This window comes from Haliotis cracherodii, unplaced genomic scaffold (genome assembly GCF_022045235.1).
Source record: "Haliotis cracherodii isolate W230 unplaced genomic scaffold, xgHalCrac1.p SCAF_1, whole genome shotgun sequence".
Lineage (NCBI taxonomy): Eukaryota > Metazoa > Mollusca > Gastropoda > Lepetellida > Haliotidae > Haliotis > Haliotis cracherodii.
The window spans coordinates 76,218,770-76,229,715 of NW_027266264.1; the positions used below are offsets into that span (position 1 = coordinate 76,218,770).

The 10,946-nt window shown below is 40.2% G+C and overlaps 1 protein-coding gene across 1 annotated transcript; it reads left to right on the forward strand.

Moving 5' to 3' along the window:
* The first annotated feature begins 1,762 nt into the window (after positions 1 to 1,762).
* Positions 1,763 to 2,752, forward strand: LOC139457658 (prolactin-releasing peptide receptor-like). The gene has a single exon (XM_071239017.1). It carries the CDS (start codon positions 1,763 to 1,765, stop codon positions 2,750 to 2,752), a length of 990 nt encoding a protein of 329 aa, XP_071095118.1.
* Positions 2,753 to 10,946: the final 8,194 nt, after the last annotated feature.

The following is a 10,946-nucleotide window of genomic DNA, read 5'->3' on the forward strand; positions in this document are numbered from 1 at the left end:
AAAATATAAAAATGGTGGATCCTAATATTAGCCTTCTTGCAAAATGTTGGGTTTGACAAGGAAACCTATGGCGTAATTAAACATGGTAAGGTGAGAGATTGCTTTGCCCAAATATGCGACGGGAATGTTCAGGTTAAGTTAAATGTACGATGTTCTGGCAGTTTCGGTAATAACATTTTCTCATGTCAATATTATTTTCCGTATTTAAGTAAATTTAATACAATGCAAATATTTTAATTATCATCGTTAAACCAAATGTATGTATAGGGAAATAGGAAGTAAATGTTTGAAACATTATCATTTGGTACAAAACAGAGTTTAGAGTCCTTAAATATATTGATTCCAACAAACGACAAAAAATAATATGCAGAATATATCGTTGAATTTGCAACATTGAAAAATGTCATATGCCTGCTGGATTATAAAATAAAAGACAGTTATTTAATTGCAGTAAATAGACTGCCATTGTCGCACGAAAGATAAAACCATTGCCTCTTTAAATTGTCAGTGAGAAGCCGTGTGGTAGTTTGGAGGTTCGCTCACGTCTCATACCTCATGAGTTCGAAGAGGAAACAATTCCGTATGACGCTGCTTTCAAGCTCAAGGTGGTTCCTTTGCTGAAAGTTGGAGTTAGAGGAAACTGAATGGCACTCACACCTGCACCAAGAGCAACATAAGAGCAACATATATAAAAGAACGTCCCTACCAGCTGTTGCCGAGTTGGTCAAGACAGCCTGGAAACAAGTACCAGAAGACATGGCGCTGCAAAGTTTTCTCAATAGCAGGATATCAAACTCGATGGATGGACCCCAGGACTATTTTTCGATATAGTAATAGATGAAGAGATGTTCCATGTTACCAGGAAGACATAGTTCCCTGAACTAACTAAACTGACACATGTCAGACCAGATAAGGGTTTTGCAACTCTTTGGTATGAATCAACTCTCCAGTATAAGTCCCTCTCTTCCATATGTCACATTGGGACAGATGGTGCAAGATTTGGGCTAGGCTCAAACATAATGAGTAAGAAAAGCGTTCACTTATTTGACCCATTGTATTATTTTTTGCCATTTCTGTCTGCACCCCATGAAGATCCAGCAACCCATGCTTGTCGTAAGAGGCGACAAACGGGATCGATATGGCCTGGCTCGCTGACTTGGTTGATGCATGTTATCATATCCCATTTGAGTAGATCAACGTTCATGATGTCAATCCCCAGATGGACTCCATTATTTACAAACCACCGTCATATAGCTGGAATAGTGCTGAGTATCTAGAGTTCAATACAATAGAGGATCATGTCTGTCTTGTCAAAGGAGCAACAAAGGGTGAATAGCAATCACAGTACCATTGTTGAAGTCATTCAGTTTCTTAAATACCAGGGTGCTATTTGAAAAGTATATGATTAGCCTGTTCCCGTTGGGAGAACAAGATGACTCAAATATTATGTAAATTAGTCAAATTGGCTTTGATGATTCCTGGAATGAACAATCTCTCACTCACTCACTCACTCACTCACTCACTCACTCACTCACTCACTCACTCGTGTGATATCGTGTTGATATGAACCAAGTCATTAAGTTTCCTGCATTATGTCAAAAGGAAGTCCCCACCATTTCCTCGTTTCACATGAATATTTACCTGTAATCTGTTGTTATCTGTTAACCTGCTGATACCCACAATGCCCTCAATACTTGCTGTACACGATCAGATCGAGAGGTATACGGTCCTTCTGCCCTGTAGAGAAAAGTTTCTCGTCACCATGGCGTGCCTGAACAGGACAATACTTGCTTCAACAAGAGAACTGTTTGTATTCCATATGCCAACCGTGATATTCCTTCTTCTGGTTCTGATGTTTGGAATATTTGGAAACCTCTTGGTGCTGTACATTTACACTCAGAAAATAAGGGTAGTCATTTTCGGATTTTTTGTTAGGGTTTTGGCTATATTTGACATAGTCACAACATGTGTAGCTGTGCCGGCCTCGCTGATATTCGTACTTACCTCCCCTGGATATATCGATGCTGAAGATATGTGCCAAATGATGACATTCGTGAAGCACGTCACTGCTCTTAATTCTGGATTAATGTTCATCATCATTGCAGTTCAAAGATACAAGAAAGTATGCCAACCAAACAAATCGCAGATGTCAGAAATGCTTGCGAAAAAATTGTGCCTAACTTCTGTCTGTGTTTCTGCAGTAGCGAGCATGCCAATCATTTTTGTCGTAACTGATACGATGATTTGTATTGAAAGCGGAAGGGACTTTGTTCTCGTGCCCATTTGTGATTTTACCTCTGATACGAAACGGAGCCTTCCGGCGATCATGTATGCAACCTGGGTTGGAGTTGAACTTGTAGGAATCACTACAACTCTTACTGTCTTGTATAGTGTTATTGTCAAAGCACTAAGAGCTAACATCAGGGATATTGCCGCCAGTATTCGCCCCACACAGAATTCTAGCAGGGATGTAGCCAGGACAGCAACTATCACCTTCTTTGTTCTTACTGTGGTGTTTCTAATCTCTTCAGCGCCAATGGCCGTTCTGACTATATATTTAAGTTTGGTTAAATTCGACATTCATTGGTCCCATGCACAGGTCGGAGCCTATGAACTGGCTGTGAACTTGATGTTTCTCAACTGTGCCATCAATCCATTCGTATACAGCTCCACTTCATCTGTGTTCAGAAGGGAACTTAAGCATGTTCTCCGTTCCTTGACATCTGGAGAGCAAACGTCCTCAACTCAGTAATCTCAGCTTCAAAGTCGACACATCATTCCAGCAACATAAATAACATTCATCGCCCTTTATTGACTTGTACCATCTGTTCCCATGTTTGTTCAGGTGAACACTTGATGTGGCTTTGTATGTGTTTGTGGCGGTTGCCACAGGATACGGGTTGACAGGAGGCGCTCAACTTTTCGCGAACACCTGGTATCGTCAAGAATTCATGATGATTTGTAAACACATCCTTGTGATATTATGGACTCTTGGAGATTTCTTACGAACATGGAAATTGTGTGGCTGCTTTTACCGGACATCCTGTAAATGTTAGATAAGATGACGACCCTGTTCCACAAAGCAATCTCAACAGAACGACGATCGTAAGCCTATGTGAAAGTAGTTCGTTGTCATGCTTTGCAATAAACGTTTATTTTCTTTCTTGGCAAGTGCTTAGCATGTTGTGTGTTTTAAAATAATTTTAATGTGTTTTATTGTAATGCTGAGAAATTATTTTTTTAGTGAAGTACATATTCCCTCATTGAATGCAAAAGCAAACATTATTTTGCGATTGTGGTAGTTCTCTTATTTTGTTTCTCTTTTTGTATCAGTGCTTAAGGTACTATTTCAACTGCAATATTTGTTTTGGTTAGTAACGTCGTGTGTAGTCATCTGTAATGCGAGGTTTTGGTACCTAGGGTATGAAATGGGGTCGTACTATACTTGCAGTCAACCCGGCACTGACGTTAGACATTTCAACTTCACATTTCGTCCTATATAACTATTACCAAAACAAGTTTTGCAAATGTGTACCAACGTTATCTGATTTTCTTATCATATAATATATATTACCTGCACCTGAAGTTTAACTGAGCCTCGCCTCGATCTCGGTAGCCTAGCCAGCTAAAACGTGACTAAATATCACTAATCAGACAGTTGAAAGCCGGAAGTGAGGAGGGGCCGAACCCAAATTCGAGGGCACTTTCAGCGGGAAAAAAGTTACTGTGCTTCATATAAAGTGATGAAAATGTTATGTTATTGACAGTTTCGATACGATATTTGGTCATTCGTCTGATCAATGTTATATCATAAAATGCCACATTGACATAACCCATACCTGGTAACAGGAGACAAATAAACAACTCTCAATTAACATCAAGAGTTTGCCACTAACGTGGCTATATCCCCCGCCCCTGTTGAAGAATTTATGACATAATTAAATCTATACAAACCCTAACCTTTTTTAACCGAGGTGGAACTTGTCATGGAAACTGTAAAAAAAAAAAAATATTTAAAAAATTTCTAAATAGTAAAAGGCACCAGTTCAGCATGTACCTGACAGACCTGCAAAGTTTGATGAAAAAATATTGAACGGTTTATGAGTGACGGGCGGACGGACGGACGGACGGACAGAGCCCGTTTCTATATCCCCCGCCAACTTTGTTGGGCGGGGGATAATAACGATATATGGTGTAACCACCATTTGCATTGATACTGGTGGTGCAGCGGCAAGCCCTTTAAGACACCAGAAGATTAAAACCGGCATTGGGGAAGACTGGAAGGCAATATATATATTGTCGTGAGGTAATCGCAAGAACAAGCATACGTTTCAAGACCTACGTGGATTGAGTTTCTCTGGACTGCGATGGCTGCATCTTAACAAAGCAAAACCGGAGTTTGGTGAACAATAGCTTTGCCTCCGGATTTGAACTGGTGGGGATTCTTTTAAAGGGGAAGTGTACACGCAAAAATCACTTTCTTTCTTTTTCTAAACAAAACGCAATTTTAGAATTAGTTAGTATCTGTGTTTGAAAATATACACTCATTTTTTTTCACAGCGAAAGTAGGAACCTCACAATAGTGTGAAAGTGATATGCCGTTATGAGGCCTTCGTTTTACGAGCGAAATAGGCCTGAGTTATCCCCCTTAGATTATGACGTAATTGGTGCCAATTCAACTTGGTCCCTGTCTATTCTCAACGCAAAAGATATCAAGGACCAGTTTGCGGTAAAACAACATGGTCTACGACACACTCCGGCGCAGTGGTGACTCAGCATAACACAATTCTGGCTGGCATCTGAGATGCTAGAATCACAAAACTATACCTACACCACGTGAAGCGGCTCTAACAAAGCATGATGACGTCATAATGTTTATCAATTGGCACCAATGACGTCATATTGCAAGGGACATAAGCCATGGTGTTTTTGTTATGGAAATAGAACACTTGGTAAATGTGAAAAATATAAATCGTTTTAGTGCAAAAAATATGTTAATTAAATATGATGTTTTTATATTTTTGTCTATGACACTTCTATGTTAACACTTTTAATGTGGAAAAAGTACAAGAAAAAAAGGTTCATTTCCGTGTGAACTTGCCCTTTAAGCTAGTTTTTTTCTAGTTTTTGATCGACTGGTTTGATCGATTGTCTTGTTTTGCGTGTGTTGTGGTAAAACAGACTCGTTTAAATGCAATATCACCAATTACAGTGAAAGAGTAATTCACTTTCCAGGTCCCCATGATTGGAGGGGTAGAACGTAATAACAAGATTGTTTGTTGCAACTGGATTTTAAATTCAGTTTTAAAAGTTTTGCGAACACATGATATCATCATTTTTTCCATAGTGATTCATAAACACATGCTCATGATATAGTCGGAATAGTACAATCGACTATGCTTTTGGCAGGGATTTCTTTTGAATAATATATGGAAAGGGTTTTGTCACTTTTATTAACTTTAACCGAGAGCATTTCTCTCTCTCGATATGTTAGTCCAGTTGTCTAAACTTAACCAGGCTGAAACGCCCCTTGTGAAAATTTTGCCAACGACAAATGACTCGGGATCACTCACTTAAGTCTGACAGAGTTTGACATTTTACTAACGCTTCAATCATTTGCTGTTACTGACAATCACTGCAAATCAGCTTACAAGAATCTTCGGTTTGAACATCGCTGTGTACATGGAACTGGCATTCAATCAACCTATTCGGAAAAGACATTCTGTTACCCAAAATGTTACCCAAGATGATACTTGTAATCACTATGTACATGTATGTGCATCCGCCGATGTTTAGACTAACATTTAGTCTATAAATGTATTTTATTACATATCCCTAACATTATCTTTTTCCTGATGCAGTATCGTTTCCAAATGATGCAGCTTCATTAATGACATTACCATCCATACCAATAACGTATAGATAGTTAAAGCAAGGTAATACAACACTGATCCTTTATTCAGTTCGGCAGTGTGTCAAATTCATGATAACCATCAACCATCATAGGTTACCCCGGTATCCCCCTTCCTACCCCTGAGTTTCTCTTTCAAGGTATTGGTATGCCTATTCGTCTGTCTCAGATCCCCACGTTTGAAAAGATGAATCAAATCTTAGTTGATATCTTTGTCTATGGTCATACAACTATGACAACATTTCCCTTACAACTAATAAGTGTTAGGCATGACAAGCATGTAGGGTGCTTGAAATGTTGTGAAATATTGAGCTATTTTATATCTCAAACCCGAAGCGGTTTAAACTAGGTCGGCTTTCATGGTTCAATACGGACACTCGATGCGATGATGGCCAAGTGTCATTCTCTATCATCAACTATAGAAAATCATGGGCGGATACAGCCTTTTTAAAGATTTATTTATTGTCTATGGTGGTAATTTATACAGAAATAAAAATGTTTTTCGAAATAAAAAGGGGGTGCGCACCCCCACCCTCATCCCCACCCTACCTCTGTATCCGCCCATGAATATCGTGTTGTATGATATTGTCGCAGGATCAGCTAGGCCCCTAGTCGTCACAGATAAGTATTCGAGGACGGAGTTTCGTTAAAATGTATTTATTTGACTGTAACAAAAATCGTCAGCATCAGAAAGGTGTTAATTACTGTCCGCCATCTAGCCAGGCTGCCAGGTGACATAATGATAGAAGTAAAATAGGCAAAATTTATACTAGTACTTAAGCACACTCGGCTATGTATGCAAGTGCGTTTATAATGAGATAATATACTTACGCCACACTTATGGCGCGAAGTCAGTGATCCAGTGTTTTTGGTATAATATGGTATTACAATATGAAACATATATACATATAGTATCATTCCTTTCTCACACTCGCTTACGTTCTATGCTAGTGCAGTGATTAAGTTAGCGCGATGTTTACATTATACGCGATCGATAGTTTACTGGAAAGACTTCCGCCCCTGTACCCCTCAGAAATATATAAATGTATGCATTGCCGTTCAATCCTTTTAATTCTTTGTATTTCAGAAGGGATACAGACGGATGTCTTTCCAATGACTAGTCGACCATCCTACTAGGTTATAATTAACATGTGACAATTGGCTGCACATTCAAATTGTCGTGACGTCACAGGAAGAAGCCCGTGAATAAGGCGTTAAGTCAGATACGGGTAGCACTTATATGCAGATAGTGGAGGCGCAGCCTTAAGATGGATAAATGTAGAAATAGGGCTGCTGGCGACAATATGAAACAAGTCGTTCTATTTCCTGCATCAGTACAAAGGGGAGGAAGTACCTACCATTTCCTTGTTTATATCAATATTTATTTCATGAGTATACGAAGTGAAACAGGGATATCTGCTTTCCTGCAGATACGTCCATCACACAACAGCGAGCTCAGTGTAAGACTACAGACGTTCTTCTTCTTTCCTCGAAACAACAGCACTCTTCAAGATGACATGCCAGAACAGATCAATTACTCTTACAACCAGGGAACGGTTTATATTCCATGCCCCGATGATGGTGTTCATGCTCCTCATTCTGGTGGTTGGAATATTTGGAAACATGTTGGTTTTGTATATATACACTCGGAAAACACGAATACATATTTTTGGATTCTTTGTTAAACTTTTGGCTATTTTTGACCTGGTTTCTACAGTAGCTGCTATCCCGGCCACGCTGATTTCCCGACTTACCTCCCCTGACGATATTGATGCCGGACATTTGTGCATGATGACATTCGTGAAGCACTTCAACACTCTTAATTCTGGATTAATATTCATCATCATTGCAGTTCAAAGATACAAGAAAGTATGCCAACCACACAACTCGCAGATGTCAGAAATGCTTGCGAAAAAACTGTGCCTAACTTCTGTCTGTGTTTCTGCAGTAGCGAGCATGCCAATAATATTTGTGGTAAGTGAAACGATGACGTGTATTGAAAGAGGAAGGAACTTTGTTCTCGTGCCCATTTGTGATTTTACCTCTGATACGAAACGGGGCCTTCCGGCGATCATGTATGCAACCTGGGTTGGAGTTGAACTGGTAGGAATCACTACAACTCTTACTGTCTTGTATAGTGTTATTGTCAAAGCACTAAGAGCTCACACCAGGGATATTGCCGCCAGTATTCGCCCCACACAAAATTCTAGCAGGGATGTAGCCAGGACAGCTACTGTCACCTTCTTTGTTCTTACTTTGGTGTTTCTTATCTCGACGGCACCAATGGCTTTCCTGACTTTATATTTCAGTTTGGTAAAAATCGACATATATTGGTCCCATGTACAGATTAGAGCCTTTGACCTTGCTGTGAACTTGATGTTTCTCAACTGTGCCATCAATCCATTTGTATACAGCTTCACTTCATCTGTGTTCAGGGGAGAATTTAAACGTGCTCTCTGTTCCTTGAATTCTGAAGAGCAAACATCCGCTACTCAAGACACTCAGCTGTAACGTCGGCACAATGTTCCAACAATTAGTTCTTCTAACACAATAAAACAAAATATTCATATTCCTTCATTGGATGTCCTGGAGGAGTGTAATGACATGGGTGGGGGATTTTTCTACAAACCGATCTTAGCCTCAGCTGTTGTAAGTCCACCTTATTTGGGTATTTATAACGGCTCCCGAACCCATATTACATGTACTAATGTATTTCTGTATGTCTCGTTTACATCATAAAACGTATTTGAACGTATGTATTTTTGTACGTCTCGTTCATACCATGAAACGGTAAGCATTCACGGCTCATCCATCGATATGGCGTTCGCGGGAGTCAGTACCTCCCGGGTTACATTCTTGATCAATCGAATGCCTGGTATGGCGTTGATCTGATCACAGGAATAACGTGAGTGAGTGAGTTGGGTTTTACGCCGCTTTTAACAGTATTCCAGTTATATCACGGCGTGTCAGCTTAATGTGGGAGGTAAGCCCGAAGTGATGCAGGTCTCAGACGTTTACCTCTGAGGTGAAACCCACGAGCACGGGTATGGTGCTGACAAACCTAGAAACCTAATCGGGGCGAACCGGGATTCGAACCCACAATCATAGGTTTCGGGCGTGCCCAAGGGACGCCACACTGCACAGGGAATTGCGGCGCCTTAGACGACTGGGCCACCCGTGCCCTCCATAGGAATAACGGCTTAGTGCATTTCTTCCCAATCAGCCGAATTGGTCTCGCTAACCATGCATGGTAGCCTCTTGGGATCTACGTATTTATTTTGTTAGGGGCGTATAAGACAGTTGTGAATTGACGACCCTATGTACATACATCTTTGTATATTTTGTGATGACTTTTTCTTTTTCAATCTATATCTTCTGTAATTAAATATTTACCACTTTTTACACCAAATAGTTTATTCACCAATTTTAAGATTAGATTGGAGATTTCTGCCATGGTATACACGGAATCCCATGCGAACTTGCTGGACGTGTGGGAATAAACTCTCTGTTTAATTCTATGAACTTCTAGGTGCTAAACTACTGCCAGATGTGATTGTATTGCTTAATGTTGTTATCATGAAATCTATGCTTTTGAACTATTCTTTACACCCCTACTTGAATATTATTGGAATGCTGTTTTTGAGATTGTTAATGTCCAGATGCTCATCCGTCGAGTATGCTTGATTTTACAGAGCTGATCGTTCTACCACTATTTTTTTATTGCTAACTACATATTCGGGATGACACCATTTCCCCACTCACAAGACACCCCATTTGTCAGACATCCCACTTGCCAGACATTCCACTCGCCAGACATCCCACTTGCCAGACATCCCACTCGCCAGACATCCCACTTGCCAGACATCCACTTGCCTAACATCCCACTTCTCAAACATCCCACTCGCCAGACATCCCACTTGTCAGACATCCCACTCGCCAGACATCCCACTTCTCAGACATCCCACTTCTCAGACATCCCACTCGCCAGACATCCCACTTCTCAGACATCCCACTTGCCTAACATCCCACTTCTCAGACATCCCACTGACATCCCACTTCTCAGGCATCCCACTTCTCAGATACCCAATTTGCCACACATCCCACTTGTCAGACAGCTTGTAATTACAAAGGTCATGATTTAGGGCATCGGCTGATTCCAATGCAATACTGAGTAAGTGAGTATGGTGTTACGCCGCTTTTAGCAATATTCCAGCAATATCACGGCGGGGGACACCAGAAATAGGCTTCACACATTGTACCAATGTCGGGAATCGAACCCGGGTCTTCAGCGCGACAAGCGTACCCTTTAACCACTAGGCTACCTTCAGATTATGTGTTTGGCGTTCCCGGGACTATCTGCCATTCGAATGTAGCCTTCTTGGCCGACACCATTACAGTCGTATATCTAATCATACTTTCAACATCATTGGATTTTTACCTTCACTGCCAGCTAGTATATATATAAAGATTTATGTTGTATTTTGATTGAAGATAAATGTTTGCTTTTGTAATGTACAAGTAAAGGATTAATCGTGTCTCACTGGTCTGTCCTCCGTATTGCCACTTATGACTCTACTCTTATTGTAATAGTGCTTGGACACCAGTTTTGTAATAAACCATATCTTTCTGAAGAAATGTATCGTAAATTATTATTCCTGATTAAATGTGACAAAATACATATCAACACATCAAAATAGGAAACAGGAAATTGGAAACGTCAACAGGAAATAAGTGTGATTTACATTAACTGAGGGGCGGGTCATTTATTAGGGGTGGATGGGTCAGAGAAAATCAGGGGAGGGTGACCAAAACATATGACCGTCTCTAGGTGAAGGTCATAAATTATAATACACATATTTGGGGAGTGTATGGAAATATGAACAGCTGATATTGTATGGGTATTGCATGGGTATGGAAAAATGAAAATAATACAATAAACAGTGCTATTACATTTAGTCTTTTCAGGGAGAGACATGGAAAAATATGACAAGCATTAGGGGAGGGTCATTAATATATGTACATTGGTGCATCAAAA